An 18,169-nucleotide genomic window follows, 5' to 3' on the forward strand; every position below is an offset into this window, starting at 1 on the left:
ACAGAAGGACAGGGTCCTTCGCGAATGGTCTTCATTTCCCCAGTTAGTAGAGTCTTCCCGTCTACTGAAATTGAGACTGATAAGGTACAAAACTTCGCATCTAGTTCATACTACGGTACAGATTTGAACGGTAAACATTCAAATGAATTAGAAACTTCTTCCGGTTCGGCTTACGTCGAACCTTGGTCTTCTCCGAAATACCCTGGAGAAGTGAAAAACGAAACCTCCTTACATACGTCATATACAGATGACAGTTTCAGTGATGAGAAATTGGTCATGCCTTCTCCAGAAGATAATTCGGAAGAGAAGGAAAATTTTAGTGTAAAATCCGAGAAGGACTTTAAAAGCTAGTCCGGCCAGTAGGCCGCCCTCTCCATCTAGTTTAGAAAAACCTAATTTTTCAAACTTACTACTGACAGCTCATACTCGTTTTTTCCGCCCGAGGGCGAGGACAAAAGTACTAGTACTACTACGACGCAAATTAGGGAATTTCATATCTATCCAAATGTTAAGATACCTCGTTTTTCGGCAGGTAGATACGAGTCAGTAGATATTTTCTTGCAATCTTACGAAAGGGTAGCTAATATATACGATTGGGATAGTGTACAAATGAGAGATTACCTAGCTATCTGCCTTACAGGTAGTGCATACGATTGGGTACTACTGGAGATGAGTTCACAACCTGAAATGACTTACCTGGTAATGAAGGATAGGTTGAGATTAGCTTTTCCGGACATTGCGTATCGGGCTGACTTAGAATATAGTATAGCAACTAGACAACAGAAACCAGGCGAAAATAGTGTATCGTTCTTGTACAGGTTAATGAAGCACCTCAAATACGTTCGTGGATACTTAGACCGAATGGAATTGTTGGGCAAACTTAGGGCCAGTCTGTTGCCGGATGTGTTGTACTATCTAATGTTAAATATCGAGGATACAGACAATTTAGATCAGTATGAAGACTGTTTACGGAAATATGAATCAGCCAAAGGAGCCAGGCAGACACGTAATGGTGAAGATGTATTATGGAGAAATGACCGTTGGGACTGGCAGCAAAGTAAGATGGAAACAAGGCCCGATCTCGTGCAAATATGCTCTTATTCTTCAGACTACATTTTGACAGAGAAGGACAGGAAATGCTATCAGAATACCCACGTTAATGACTACGGAATAGGCAGAGGTCAGGGTCAGCTTTGTACTGTTAGAATCAAGATAGGAGACCGCTGGACGTCAGGACTCATAGACAGTGGGGCCCAAATAACGTGCGTATCTAGTAAATATATTTCTCACAAATTCCCTATCGCGGACAGACTAAAGGGCTACGTAAAGATAAAAGGAGTAGGCTCTGCACCAACGGATTACTTCCCCGTAATTAGGACATCTTGTTACTTTAAGGATCATTTAAAAACCACTCGTAGAAGGTACATTGATGCAGCCATTATCGATGCCGAGAGTTGTTCATACGATGTAATCTTGGGGGATGATTTCCTTCATAAGTACGTGATGGCTATTCACCCCAGGTACCTTTCTCTAGCAGACAAGAATGGTAATCATGTTGAGGATTTGTGGTTCGAGATTCCGAGAGACTGTAAAGACTTAAAGAGGAAAGTAGTAAGAAACATAGATTTGACTCATATTGAGAGATATACCCGTACCAAGCGTAGGATCGATAATGATAAAAAGGACAAGGGTCTGTCAAAGTCTTACAATGTTGGAATAATTAACCGCGACCCTAGAATTACTCCTGGAGACACCCTGAGAAAAGCATGCTTAGGGATAAAGAAAGTTAATGGTAGGGATATCAAATCACCTCCTAAATTAGCAGCTAGTCGCCCAAACGAACAACAAATTGCCAACTTTCGAAGAGAAAGGAAACGTAACATTTCTCAGACAACGAACAAGTCACAGGAAGCTTTACGCTCACGGGGAGCGCGTAAGGGCCTCCTCGAGAACTTACAAGTAATGCAACCAAATACCTATCTAAACAGAAGAAGTTTCATGGACATAGCAATAACCAGCAGCTCGATACTTCCAGTGCTCATGAACTGGAAAGTAGTAGTCCGTCCATCTTAAGGAAAGATAACTCTTTTTCTTCTAAAACGAAGGAAAAGAGACATCTTTTACCAGCAGTTAACCCCACAGTTTCTAATAAAACGGAGCTTAAAATTAAGGCGGAAGTTATGTCAACATCTCTGCTTAAAAAGAACGGAACAGAAAATGATCTTATACACCCCCCCATCATAACTGTTATGAATCCGTCAGTAGGAGCTTTTCCTGGTAATCATCAGGTGCCCCACGAACCTGAAAAGGATAGTTCGTGCGAGACACAGCCTGAAGTAGGGAAGTTACCTTCAGTGTTTGGTGCAACCGATACAAAACCTCTTGGTTTAGGTGAAGATGTGTCCGAACTTTACCCTGAAAACGTTTTTAAAGTACACCTTCCATCCAACTTGCGTGTATCGGCTACAACGTGCTATGACATTGAAATTGCAGCGCCAAACCTAGACATTAAATTATGGGAATTTATACCTTCTAAAGGGATCCAATACTGGTACTCCTGTATAATCCCTCGGGGACCGGTTTTTAATGAGAATGGCAAGATTTACTTGACCATTGTTACTGGTTGTGATCGGACCAAAACTTTGCCAAAAGATCTATACTTACGAAAACATATCCCTCATTCGGAGTCCTTGCAGGAATCTCCGTGTGAAGAAAATCATGTAATTAACCAAATTATACAGCTTACTAACAAGGAAGAAAAGGACGACGAGGAAATACCTGAGACACCGCGGAAGGTAACTGAAACTAAGGAGGAATTGGATAAGGCTCTGAACATAGGAACGAACTTAGAACCCCATGAAAGAGACCAATTACTGGATTTACTTATGGAATTTAGGGACGTTGTAGCCTGGGATAAATCTTGTCTCACGGCTGCAACTGACAAATTTATGTGCCCTTTAGAAATAACTACAGATATTCCTATTTCTTACCCTCCCTACCGTGAGACGCCAAAACAGCGGGAAATAATCGCAGCAGAGGTCCAGAAAATGCTGGATAGCATCATTATCAGGCCGAGCAGGAGCCCGTATTCAAAACCGGTCGTCATAGTTCCAAAAAAGGACGGCTCTTTCCGCTTCTGCGTGGACTACAGAAACTTTAATGCTATTTTAAAACCTAATATTTTTCCGATTCCGCGCGCTGACGAGGTTTTAACCTTCCTAAACGGGACAAAACTCATTACGACGCTAGATCTCCAATCGGGATACCACCAATTGCTAGTAAAACCTAACGATGTAGAGAAGACTGCCTTTGTTTGTAGCATCGGTAAGTTCGAATTCTTACGACTACCCTTTGGATTGGTGACAGCGCCAGCCCTTTTTTGAACATGATGGAGGTCGTGTTCTCTGACTTGAAGTGGAAATATTTAATAGTGTATTTAGATGATCTTATTTGTCCTAGTCCATCCTTTCCGGCTCTACTAGAAAGAACAAGAGCTATTCTAACGCGGTGAGAGAAGCCAATCTCAAACTTAACCCAAAGAAGTGTTTCTTTGCCTATGAAGAAGCCTCCGTACTCGGGCATGTCGCCGGCAAACATGGCATTCGTGTTGACCCTGCTAAGGTAGAAGCTATTTCTAGAGTACCTTACCCTACAACCCTTAAAGAGGTCAGAAGTTTTATCGGACTTTGCTCATTTTATAGGTCTTATGTACCAGGATTTTCTAAAATAGTGAAACCTCTTACAGCACTGACTAAAAAGGACGCAAAATTTGAGTTTGGCGAGACAGAACAAGCTGCTTGGGACACTCTTAAGCAATGTCTTATATCGGCCCCATTTCTCGCACATTTTGACCCTGAACAAGAGTAATTGTTTACTCAGATGCCAGCAAAGAGGGCCTCGGAGGTTATGTGGCCCAAGTTAAGGAAGATAATAAGGAACATCCCATCGCATATTTTTCAAAATCATTAAGTCCAACAGAACTTAATTACAGCATACCAGAATTGGAGGCATTATCGATAACAAAAACTATCTTACATTTCCATGTTCTGCTCGCTGACCGACCTTTTATAGTGAGAACAGATGCCTGTGGAATCTGTTATCTAAAGAACAACAAAATGTTAAATTCTAGGCTGATGCGTTGGGCAATTCGTCTTCAACCGTATGAATTTACTATCGAACATGTAAGCGGTAGAAATAATGTTACAGCCGACTTCCTATCAAGATGTTCGTTAAAACAAGAATTACGATCTAAATACGGGCAGGAAGAAGACTGTGTAGATATACGTCAACTCACGCTAAGTCCTAAGATTGATTGGAAGAAATTGCAACACGAAGATTCGAGGATTCAAGAACTTATCCAGAAGAAGAAGCATAACCCAACAGATCACGTCTTAAAACCTTATGCCGGAATCTTACACCGAGTCATGAATAAAGCTAATAAAATAGTAGTACCAGAGAAAGCCATTTCCGACGTCTTGCAAGAAGCACATACTTCACCTCTGTGCGGAGGTCATACGGGGTTTTCTCGTACGTACTCAAAAGTTAATGAACGCTATTACTTCCCGAATATGGGAAGAATTATCAAGGATTATATCCGCTCTTGTGATGAATGTCAACGAGTGAATATTCCGAGAGAAAAGAAACAAGGATTTCTTCATCCTTTACCAGTGAAAGATGAGTTATTTCATAGATGGAGTTTAGATTTGTTTGGACCGATTCATCCTAGTGCCGGTTACATATACATACTAGTTATGCTCGACTATCTTAGTCATTTGACCGTGTTAGTACCATTACGTAACATGAAAGCGCCTACGGTAGCTAAGGCAATTCTTGATGAGTTAATCACGCGGTATGGTCCACCAAAAACCATTTTGACTGACCAGGGGACGAACTTCTGTGGAGCAGTGATGGCTAAGTTTAACGACCTGTTTGACATAAAACATGTTCGAACGGCAGCGTTCAAACCATCTACGAACGGAATGTGCGAGCAATTTAACTCTGTCGTTACGAGTTTTCTTGCTAAATATACTGCGAAACAACCGACACGGTGGGCAGAGTATGTACGACTATGTGCATACGCTTACAATATATCACCTATCCGGAAGTACTCTCCTTACGAGATTGTGTTCGGACAGAAAGCCAGGTTTCCGAACCAGCTCGATGTTCAGTATCAATTTACTAAGATACAAGAACATCAAAGACAGTTGCGTCTAATACGCCGATTAGCTCAACAGGCTATGACGCAAGCACAGCAACGCACAAAATTACGTATAGATCAGAATCGACAGCCGATTAAACTAAAGATTGGAGATTTAGTCTTGTGTAGAGACTCCCAAAGAAGGGCATTAGCCCTAAGCTAGCACATAAATTTGTGGGGCCTTATTACTTACGAAATATCTCTCCCACGAACGCCTGTAAAATAGAACTTGTAGCCAATCCAAATAAAACCCAGATAGTTACTATCGAAAGGTTAAAGAAATATTATACTCGAAATTCGCCAACCACTGGTGACACGACCAGTGATAGTGACGAGGATTAAACGACAAGAGCATAGATCATTCGAAGCTACCGTGTAGTTGCCTTGAGTGCGGTGAACGGGCCCATTTCTCACCATACTCGAAGTCGCTACGCAGGAACTAAAAGTAATCTTAAAAGGGACGTCCCAATTCAAACTATCAAATTAAATTTAAGTATTCCTTTCTATATTTGATGTTGGAAAACATTTTGACAGCTGATCAGTGTGAGTGTGACAAGGCACCAAAGATGGAATGGAATAGATAGACATAATTGGTTATGTTTAGACTTTCGACCAAAATCTAAGTCACTGAAAAAGGTCAAACATCAGTGTTAGCTGGCTAACAAGACTATAATCTCAAGGAACTCCTCTAAATAATTGAACAGGTATACCTGCTAAAACATTACAATCATAAAACTTTAAAAAAACTATGGATCTAGATCCCTTAGGCTACAAGCTCAGATAATAATAAGTAAGCAAATTGTTCCGTGGTTATCCTAATTTCAATACCTAATCTTGCCTTACAGGTTACGTTTATATTGGCTAAGGAAAATGTATTTTCGTTCACCAAACGCCTTCATCTGGTTGAAAAGCTGAAAATATTAGTTACTCATCTCAGTCACGTAAGTTAATTTAAAACTTAGTACAAGATTCAGCTTGTGTTTGCTTGAATTGCCTGTTTGACAATTGGCATGGCTACAAATAGTACAGTAACTATGTCACCAAAAGTCCCTACGATCAAAATTGACAGTTACGGTGGGACACCTGGAGAATCTCTGGAAGATTTCCTCCAGACGTTCAAATTAGCCGTAAAGCTGTTCAAATGGAGTGACATAGATTCTATCAAATACCTGGTAGCTTATTTGTACGGGCCTGCTCGCGATTTCTATGAACTACACTGCGATGAGCTACAATCTCTGGCAAAATTTGAGGATTCCGAAAGTAAGCTACGTACAGCATTTGGTAATACAGATAAACTTTCTGACAGTTACGCGAGTTTGCATAGCAGGATGAAGAAACCTGAAGAAACGTACTCACAGTATTATTTTGCAATGATGAAACTTTGTCAGCGTGTATCTCCTAATATGAGTGATGAGGAAAAATTCCAACACCTGTTATGGGGGTTACCAGCTGACGCCCTTAGTTATGTAATTGAAAAGGGTTGTGATGCACCAGAAGAGGTCAAACTCGCTCTGGAACGTTACGAAAAGGCTCGCGCCCACTCACAGATACGTCGGGCGCAAACTTCTCCCTCACCTCCTGTTAAATCGGTAGTCAGGATTTCGAGATCTCCGTATCCTCGAAAACCGTCTCCTAAAGCGACCCCCCAGAAATTACAATCAATTGCGGTCGAAAACTCCGAAAAATCTAAAACTAAGAGACCCTTCCTGTGCTTCAGATGTGGACGAACTAGGCATTTGCGAGCTCAATGCTGGGCTAACACCCATATTTCAGGTGTACCCTTAACAGATAAAGCACCAGCGAAGCGTCCGCAAATAAACGGTTCTAAGACTAATGGCATCAATAACTGGCGAGTTGCTCCTAGTATAAACAAGCAACCTTTCTCTAACCGATCTTCCCAAGACCAGCAGCGACCAAAATACTCTAATAGACCCCAACCTGTGGAGAAGCAAGTTACTTCTCCAGCGACACAAAATAAGAATGATTAAAAAAAAGAATTCTAATGAGCTAGGGGGAATCATAGGGGGTAGGGCCAGTAATTTAATATTTTTTTTTGTTATCGTAAGAAGTAGACTATGTTATAATCACCGATGTAAGCTTATGGAAATTTAGAGATTTATATCTAGACTAGCATAAATCTCTACTTAAATTAAGTAAAGTATAAGGCAAGCATCAACATAGGACTATTGTGTGATTCTTTTATTACTTATAGATTTAAGAAAGAAATTAGTTAAAATGGCGCAGGCGATGGAAGAACCTGTGAATTTCCACGTGGACGATGTTCACGCGACGTGGGAAGAGGACGTAAGCGAGAACGAGAGATACTATATAGCACCCGCTTATTTCTTCGCTCTCGAAAGCTTGCAATTATCACCTGGGGTCCATATATGCAAGGAACTATCGGTACTGCTAGTACCTCCTCGGTTTAGCGACCAGGAACTTGAACTGAATCCGCTTAATTATACTATAAAACCCTATATAGACTTCGATCAGCTCACACAAGCACTACAAATTACCATGTGGTTGTATGAACAGATTCATACGTTAGAATATGAACAAGGGGACTGCTATCTCGATAAAGCTATCGAGGAGTTACGACCTCGTATCCCCGTTGGGTCAATTATATTCACTTACGGTGAGATAACAGCTGCCACCTTAAGGGAATTATTTCCACAACTATTCGTTATGGACCTGAAGCCGTTCATTACCACCCCTCTGGAGCTATTACCCGATCCAGAGATTCCTTGTCCCCATTCATCTAACCAATTTGCACAATATGGCTGTGGAATTGACAAGGTTATGCGAATGTATAGTTGGTATATGCAAAAGATAGGATTACCCTGGTGGGTAAATCCTGCCGGCCTACATGGAATCGACCATTAGAGAAAACAAAAAAACAAGGACCAGCAATATTTGATAACGCGAGGAACGAGCAAAAGTGTGTCTGCAAATCAAACAAAATATAGAAATTAAAAGTTATTCCAATTGCACAAGTTATCAATTACGGCGTACCTTAATTCTCGTGGAGTCCCCGGCTTATGAATTAAACGTTTGACCCTTCTTGCGTAGATGACGAAATAAATCCATGGATCTGGAAAGAAACAAAACACAGAGATACCTAGTTACTTATTTATAATTTGTTATTTTTGCTTTTGCAATGTATAAGAATCTATAATCTATAAGATGACTTAAAAAAAAATCTATCAGATGTCCTATGTATTATTAGTAAAATGAAAAACTACAAGAAATTAAGTAATCTTAAGTTAACCTTAACTTAGATCTTAAAATTCACAGATCGGTAATGAACAAACTATATTCCAGTTTTATTTTCCTTTTCTTTAAGATACAGAGAAAGTTACCGGTTCTCACGGTACCACGACGTCAGGATTGTAAGTGACCTTACATTCTTTTCTCCATGTCGCTTGTAACGCGTATGACAACTTTAAAATATTTTGCCAAATCTTTTGCTGCTCAAATTCTTACCTTCATCAATCGAAGGCTTTAACCAGACTTAGTGTATATCCACTTAACGCACGATTTCCTTGATTCTTTAGAAGTAATTTGTACAGGCCTTGCAGGTAGAGAACTGTCTGTAGACGAGTTAGCGGAAGCTATTAGTAGCCTGACCGAAGGAATTATAACCAGTATCCAGTATGTCCAGTCTAGGTCAGTGGCTACGGAATCACTGTTCCTGTTGTCCCTATCAGGAAATGGCTACTCCTACGAGTTCCAGTTTTGGAGATCAGAAGTGCCATATTACAAATAATAAGAGTAGTATCATCCCACTAAGAGTATGGGAATATATCACTCTTTGGGAGCGGAATCTCTGGGAGAAGCTTTTTGCCTTCATACCTCCCCGGCAAGCATCCAGGATGTTACCACCCTTTTTCCGCCAATATTTGCGACGTTACCTTGCATTAAAGTACTATAAAATGAAAACCTTTCTTCTTTTCAAAGCATGGTTACGGGGATTCGGATCTAGAACCAGACGATGGATGAAAGATGTGTATGCCCCCTACGGCTTTGGTTTCCGTTTGTATCTTGTCATGGATACAAACGATACATCACTTCAATTGCGAGTAGCATCTAGACCGGTAACTTGGAACGAAGTGTTAGAAGAAGAACGCATTTCATTGTAAATCCAAATGATACTCGCGTCTAACCTTCCACTATTTTTTTTTGAGTATTAAAACCGAAATATCCACAGAAAATCTTACCTAATCTAATAATTCCAATTTTGCACTGATCTTTCCGTCTGAGTGGCGGAAGGAAAGAAACAAATTGTGGCCAGGCCACCTTTTGACCCATACGGTAAGCCACTCACGAAGGCGAATAGTCCATTGTTCTATCATGATTTTGAGCGGAACTGAGTTCAGTCCTATGGGTACGTAAGAGGGCAGTGCATTTGATAACACTTCGGTACCGTCAAGAGAAAGAGTAATGGGTAGTCCCTCACTTATGATCCACCACCATAGCGCATTATGAAATCTGACAATTTCAAGAAAATATAAATCCTCCTCAATACCGAAGTCCGGCATTACGACTATCTAATAAAGACAGAATACTTGATATTACTGGAAGAAGGAATTTAGGATATCCGCTCTCATTTTTTTTTAAACGCAAATCTTTGACAAACGGAACAAATAACCTAAATTTTGCTTATCAACCGGTAGCAAGACTAGAATTAGTGACTGTCTTCTAGTCATATAACCTCTCCTCACCTTTAAGATTATCAATCCTTTGACATCCGGAGTAAAAGCGAAGAAAACAAATCAGCACGCAAGTAATATAACGGTCCCTTATACAGAACAATTTCTTCATTTCTTCATCAGAGATGTTCTTTTCCAGTACGGCAAATTTATCAGGAAACCATATGACTAGCTAGGAAATAAAATTCCAACATGAGTTTATCTGATCATGAAATAATACAACACATTCTTAAATTAAGAAATATGATTACTAACCTAACTCTCACGTTAAAAAAAAAAACATGTATTGTACAGAGCATGCTAAGCGGTAGATTCCAAGGCACATTAGGAAGTACAAGATATATATATAACGCATGACTTATTCGCATAAATGTTCCGAAAAAGGATAAGATTTTTATTATGATATACATGGTACGAGTTCCCTACCAAAATCAACATTTTCCTAGTAACAAGACCTTAATGAGACAATACGGATGTAAAACAGAAGTGAAAAAAATATCTACAATAGCAAAGGGTAGAGTTATCTCCCATATATATATATATATATATATATATATATATATATATATATATATATATATATATATATATATACCCTGTTGCTGTAGTTGCGATACGGCATCTGCACCACAAGATCCGGTATAGTTATAACAGTTAGTTTAAAAATTCACATTGGCGACGTTATAGTTATTTAAACAGAAACAGTACAACAAGAATATATTTTCGTTTCGAGGAAGTTTATTTCCGCAGTTGTGCTGCCATAAACACACGAATAGACCATACTAAAATCATTGTTTTCTTGCAAGTATAGCAGACTTGGTCATTAAAAAAAAGTAACTTCCGTTTTATTTTTCAGGAAACAAATATGTTCCAACATCATTTCGTGGTTATGTTGGGTATAGTTAGTGTAACTATACCACACTCTATCCAAGTGTATGCTAGTATTGCTAGCTTATGATAAGCTACCTGTGACGTCAGCTGTTCCCCTGTTGGCGAATGCCGGAGTATATTGGGAACAGCTGACGTCACAGGTAGCTTATCATAAGCTAGCAATACTAGCATACACTTTACCTATCTATAGCTTACCTCAGCTCCACGATGAGTTTAATACTCTTCAACAATCATTCACTTCTGGCTATTGTGATCAATCTCGTGACGCACTTGAACACTCATGTCAGGTATTGCGGTCTATCATCGATATCCAGAAAGTCAAAGAGGTACAATTGCAACAAGAAGCCCTAGATTTATCCGCGTTTCGAACTGAAAAATCCAAACGAGGCTTAGACTTTGTCGGTAATTTTCTGTCATGGTGCTGTAACACCGTTTCCAAAAGTACATTTCAGAACTACGTAGTTAATCAAAGAAAAATGGAAGAGATACTGAATCGTTTGATTAACCAGGTACATTTTTATCATCGAGACGTTCTTCTAACACGAGATTCGACGAAGAACTTGTCAGTTCAAATTAATAACGCTTTACAGGCTGTCCAATCCAAAGTAAAGTCACTCCAGAAAGCAGTTAATCGTGTAATTGAACAAGAATTCAGAAATCATAATACTGCACTGTCCGTGCAAGTTCTTGTTCTGAGTAAACTCTTGGCTACCATGCAGTATGAACGACAAAATAAGGATATTCACTCCTCCTGCATTGAGGGTACTATGTCCTTAAATGCAGTGACTCCAAAACAACTTACGCAGGATCTACGAACACTTGAGGCTCGACTACAAAAACAGGGATACTTTCTGGCCATACCTCGTACAGAACTGTTCGGCTATTATAATTTGCGAACAACAACTTGCCATTTCGTGGACAATCGAGTAACACTAATTGTTAAAGTTCCCATAATTAGAGGGGAAAAGCCCTTCAAGTTATTTCGTTTGATTCCTCTTCCGTTTCATTACCAGAATCAAACATGCAAAATAACACATGAGCAGGCTATCATAGTTACAAATTCTGATACGGATACTATCTTAACCAACTATGACGTAACGTCTTGTTTAAACCGTCCTGATGGACTTTGCAAGATTCCTGGAATCGTACTTACTTCCTTTCAAGCTCCAAACTGTATCTATCATTTGTGGCGAACGTCTTCTGTTGCAGAAATAAACCAATTCTGTGCGTTCGAATGTCTTCCGCATAAGCATACAATTGTGACACCATTACATCAAAACAACTTTCTCATTACTAATCCGCCACCACAGATGACTCTAAGATGTCCCGAAAAAACTGAAGTTATCGGGCAGAATCCACTAGACCCTGGATCGCTCAAGATCAATCTTAACTGTAAATGTGCATTAGAAATATCACAACAGTTACGTATCCCCGAAAGGTTTCCCTGCTCTCAAGATTCAATATCCAACCCCTCAGTGAAAGGACTATTACCCTTGACGTGGTTACCCTTCGAAACTCTTAAACTACCCAAGAACCTGTTTGATGAATTGGAATTTACGGACTTAAACACAACGTTGAATCAGAATTGGACGGTGAAAGTAAACTATTACAGTCCTCCAATAAAGTCCGAAAATGAAATCACAGTAACATTCTCTCACGACCTTCATGTATCAAATATTACAGGAAGGCCGTATCTAACTATTTTGTTTGTTTGGAATACTGTTATAACTCTTTGCCTGATATACGTAGCCTTCCAGCTACGTATATCTATTGCCTTTTATGTTCACAATCCCAACACCGGTTAAAGCTCAAGGCATCATCCATGAATGAACCGAACTCATAGTGTATGTCGTGATAGGAATCACATTGTTGGGCCTAATATTAGTTTGTTGTTACAAGGTAGTATGGGTGAAGTTAATGTCACTTATAGGTAATAGCGTTAATACGCCTCACTCAACTTCTGAACAACTTCAGAATTCAAGAAGTCATCCAACTCCCTCAGTTCGTCACACCCCTTTATGACTACCTATGATTTCATTTCTTTTGATGGCCCATTTTACTAGCGCACACACCTTCGAACTCTCAACACTTGCTCATTCCGGTATTACTACTGAACATGATCCACATGTCTTAGTATATGATTCATCATTGCCTTTAGTCCTGGAATTCCAATATGAATCATTTATTCCACCATTTACTAACATTTGGAATGAATTACCGCAAAATGACCTGGAAATTTTGATGAAAGATCATAGTCAACAAGGTTATCCTTTTGTGTTTGTCACCAAAGTTCATGTCAAACAAAGTTGGATTACTGATGCGCAATTAACAACTTTTCTTAGTCACTTGCGGCAAGCACAACACTCATCTATGATCCCTTGGAAAACTTTGCGAACAGTTCATGATATTCCTACCTGGAATCAGCTATTATCAGCCTGTGTGACCAACACTATCACTCCAGTAATGCTTACCCCGAGTTTATTATATAACCTAACATTAGAACTCGAAAAGCAGCTACAATCAACAACTTATGAACTAGTTATTCCCGCCTCTGATATTTCAATTGTATACTCGTATAAGTTCAGTGAGTGCATAATAGCCCCAACAAAAGTTGTCATGGCTATTAAGTTACCCTTGCGGCAACGTGGATCTACATTACAGCTACTACATCTCCGACTTATTCCCTTTCAAAGGGAAGAACAAGTCTGTCATGTCAACTTACCGATACGGCAAGTCGTTTTACGATCACCGGGGAAGAAACTTTTAACAGCGGATTGTCATTTGTCACAAGAATCCATCTGTCTTGCTCGCGAATTTCAACCACACGAATTCGGCACACTACCATGCCTCACGGCTCTTATTCATTCGAATTCTTCCGCAATTCATGAAAATTGTCCTATGACTTGCCAATACTTACCAGAAATAGGGTTATTTCATAGGTTAAACTTCACTACCGTAACTATCTTGGCACGTCGTGAATTATCAATTCATATACTACGTCCAGAAGCCGATATTCCAAACATGTTTTCACCAGACAACTATGGCAGTTTCTTAATCAATCTTGGGTGCAGATGTTCAGTAAAACTACAAGGCATAACTCAAAAACCAATATATCCTTGTATAACAGATAAACTACAAAAGTCCGCGTAGTGAAGCTAATTCCGGTACAATGGTTGAAGCATATTACTCATTCGTTAGTACCGTTCTTTTGTCATCCTTGTACTTTGAAATCAGATACCTCATATCAATCACTCATGCCTAATGATTATTATACTATCTTTATTATTAATATCATCCTGGTATTCATTTCCCTTATTATTGGTGTATCAGCTAGTATTATGACAGTAATTATATTGCGCAGACATATACTACTTCGACGTCGTCGCCGAAGACAACTCTATTGCCACAGGACCTCACCCCCTATCCCTCCGCACTATTTAAGTGTTACGGGATAGTTATATATCAGTATCAATTACGTATAAAATAAGCTAGCAAGCACAAAAATTTCGTTGTCTCTATCTTTCCAGATCATGGATGTCGACCCAAGCACAAACACGCCCTTTCCATCAACGCAAGATCTACGGGAAGAACGAGTTCGCTTGTCTACCTTTACTAACTGGTCGGTACCTTTCATCACGCCAGCTTCCTTGGCTCGTAGTGGCTTCTATTTCTTACGTGCACCTGACCACGTAAAATGTATCTTCTGTAACATCGAGATTGGCTCATTTGAACCAGGGGATACTGCACACAAAGCACACACGCGATGGGCGCCATATTGTTCATTCCTCCGCGGGTTCCAGGTCGGGGACGTACCCTTGATCCCTCGATCCACCCCTCATAGAACAGGTCATGACGTGTGTGCAAGCCTATGTCTCGAACTGAGACCACATTCACGTTCTGAGCGGGACCCCCTACCAACTCGTTCATCGTCCGAAAACGATGAAGTACCTGTGAAGGGCCCTGTACATCGTCAGTATGTTACCGAACAATCACGTTTAGATTCTTTTAAGTCTTGGCCAGTAAGCCTTAAACAAACACCGGAAGCATTAAGTACTGCAGATTTCTTTTACACTGAGAAAGGCGACGCAGTCATCTGCTACTATTGCGGTCTGGGCCTCCATAAATGGTTCCATGAGGACGACCCGTGGATCGAGCATACTCGTTATGCTCCCAAGTGTGCCTACGTTTCTCTTAAAAAGGGATCTGAATTTATTAATCAAATACTGAAGTCGTCTTCCACCTCCTTACCCAACAATGCGGCAAATCAGCCGTCTCACTCGCTGACGATTAAAGATGAGGACATTCCCGTCACGTGTCATGAAACTATCTCTTCAATTCAGGACCCCCCAGACCGTTTGCCTGAATGCAACTTCCACCCACTGTGTAGGATTTGCTTCACTCAAGAAATACAGGTTATATTTCGTCCATGTAATCACGCCACTACATGTACCTCCTGTGCCTTACCTGTACAAACATGTGTTGCTTGTCGTACTCCGATTGAATCTATCATGCGGATCTACATTCCTTAACTTCTAAACTTTCTTTATGCTGCTTCGTGCTTGCCTGGTCACATTTTATATTATTTTTTATTCCTATTGTATATACTGAATATCCAACATTATATGTTGTCGTAGTTTTTTTAAAAAAAAAATTACATATATTTTATTCAGAAGAGATATGTCCAAGTTATCTGGCCTCCTTGTATTCCACTCCTAGCTCATGTAAATAAGCTTCTAAAGTGTTACTTATCTAATTACTATTTTATTGTTAATTTAGAATAAGATAAGGAACCAGAAATCAATCTTCTGAGACTTCCTGTATACGTAAATTAAAATCTCATTGAATATTTCATATCTTCTTTGAATCAATAGAAATTGTAACTTCCTACGTACTTAGTATATTACTATTCATGCATTTATTATATTATCTTAGTACATAAGATAAAGTTTACTGTATTGTATTAGTTCTTAGTCTATTTTATATATTCATAACCTATTCGTACATATTCATATGACGTTTTGTATTATTCTTTTGCTCTATATTCAATATTCCGATATATTAGTTAGCATTTCCTATATTATATTAGTTCGTAAGATAAGTTTACTATATTGTATTAGTTCTTAGTCGATTTCATATATTTGTAATATATTCATACATGTTCATTTGACGTTTTGTGTTATTATTATCTTATATATACACTATACCAATATATTAGTATCCATATATATTTATATTCTCTCATATTTTGTCTTGCTATAATCGAAACACAGTGACCAGATGTTTTTGTTTTTCCTTCCATTTTTTTATTATTATTATTTTTATTTTCCACGAGGTGAGGCAGGCGTATGCGCACTTAGTAATTGGCTTGTACTTAATAAATAAATAAATAAATAATAATAATAATAATGCAAATAATACCGAACACAGGAAATTCATGTTACAATTATTATTGTTGTATTAACTATGTCACATATTACCTGATAGACATTAGTTCCACATGCCAGGTGTGTTGTATAGCGGTAATGCATATCCAATAAATGCATATAGATTAGACTAGACCATATGTAACGATTATGAGTACAAATATGAAAGAAGGGTGGATACTGAATGAGAAATTTGGTATAATAAGTGATACTTAAGCTTTGAATAACTTCTATATGTGGGGGACACGAAATACATTAATGTGTTGTTTAACTTTTTGTGATTGAACAAGAGGTTGCAATTAAAACCAAAAAGGGGCATCCGCCCACTTCTGTCCCTTTGGAGTTGCGCAGTCACCCTGGAATATATCCAGATTCCAATATGAAATATGAATTTGGCAACCTAAGTAGTAGAATAACAAATGTAAGGTTTAACATATTTTCACGACGTGGAGTAACTCAAAGTAACAAGAACTAATTACAACTAATCAAGGACTTAGTCTATATTACCGAGGTCAATAGTCATTACTACAAAAGGTATTAAACTTTCAAACTTCAATAAGCTAATAGAGGGGATGTCTACCTTGCCCCCCCCCATCAGATACTAAACCAACCGAACTAGTAATTCATAACACGTTTAAAAAAATAGAGGGCCCACAAGTGCGGCCCCGGCCATGTACGGATTATTTTTTTTTCATGACACTCATATCGCAATTGTTTCTAAGCTCATGTAAAGTTATTCAACACAAAATTATACTTGGTACTTCCACTACAGCTTGTGGGTTGAAGTAAGATCTGAGACAAATCATCCGTTGTCTCGTAATACGAACTGAAAAACTCGTTCTCGCTTAGTAGCGGTGGAATCTATAATACGAAGTTTTGAATTATAAACATAGGACGTAAAGGAATGATTTCGAAGTGATTATCCCTGAATTTAGATGTTAGTTATGCACTACCCTACCGGTACTAGTACACTGGGTCCTCCTCTTATGCCCAAAAGTCCAAGTTTAACTTTCAAGCATCGAGCAAGATAATTGTTAATTCTTTCTGTTCACGCAAAGTATTATTATTTTACGAAATCGTTCGCACTGATCACAAACATCCATTACTAGGAATCGGTGAATGTTGTTTTCGGAGGTGCCTCCTTCGAGGCCTGAACAGACTAAAATACGGTCGACTGTCAACTCTGATAGTTGAAGTATGGTCTCTTTATAAACACTGTTTCATTTCACTTCATGAAGGTTCTTAATTATGACGCCAAGGTGCTGTGAAGTCCGTCCTTCAGTATGGGAAGAAGGAAGCCACTGGTGTTCGAACCTTGGTACCATTAGTTATGATTGATAATAATCACCCTCTTCCCTTATTACAGAAGGCGAACCTAAACTACATCCACTGCATCTACAAACCGTGCATTCTCTTCTTTTCTGGGTACTCATTAGAATGCAACCACAGTGATTCGTTATTTTTAAAGAAAAGAAAAGAAACATGAGTGGACTTTTTAGCACTCATACCCAGCCTTTTTAGTTTTCAACTGCATACAGAATTATAAGGGCTTCTTCCGGTCGAATTTATTCGAAATAATTGGTGTAAACCACCACACAGTGAACATTACAATAAATACAAATAGTTCAACTACTTTGACATAAGGATAGGTGCACAACACCAATCACTTCCCGCCAGTACTACGAGTCCCTTCTTCGACTCCGGCCATAGGCCTAGATGAATTTTAGAAATAGTAATCATTCCGCACTTTATTTCTTCTCTTTGCCACAAAATCATAGGGCACACACACACACACACACAAAAAACACCACAGTATCACGATTCACGGGTGAAATTGAAATTCAATTCACACGTCACTAGAAAACTTTGCCATGACACGGCTCTGCACGACACAAAAGAATCATGGCCACGATAAAGAAAAATAGTAATACTCACCTCAACGCTTCTTC

General features: G+C 39.1%; 1 protein-coding gene across 1 annotated transcript; it reads left to right on the plus strand.

The window, feature by feature from the left end:
• The first annotated feature begins 14,327 nt into the window (after positions 1–14,327).
• On the plus strand, positions 14,328–15,326 carry LOC145689639 (death-associated inhibitor of apoptosis 1-like). The gene has a single exon (XM_081763828.1). It carries the CDS (start codon positions 14,328–14,330, stop codon positions 15,324–15,326), a length of 999 nt encoding a protein of 332 aa, XP_081619954.1.
• The last annotated feature ends 2,843 nt before the right edge of the window (positions 15,327–18,169 follow it).

Source organism: Thermobia domestica, chromosome 7, assembly GCF_964235325.1.
Source record: "Thermobia domestica chromosome 7, izTheDome1.hap1.1, whole genome shotgun sequence".
NCBI classification, from domain to species: Eukaryota; Metazoa; Arthropoda; class Insecta; order Zygentoma; family Lepismatidae; genus Thermobia; species Thermobia domestica.

Bases quoted from the DNA above. Each gene is read 5' to 3' on its own strand.
- LOC145689639 (XM_081763828.1), top strand. From the start codon at position 14,328: ATGGATGTCGACCCAAGCACAAACACGCCCTTTCCATCAACGCAAGAT.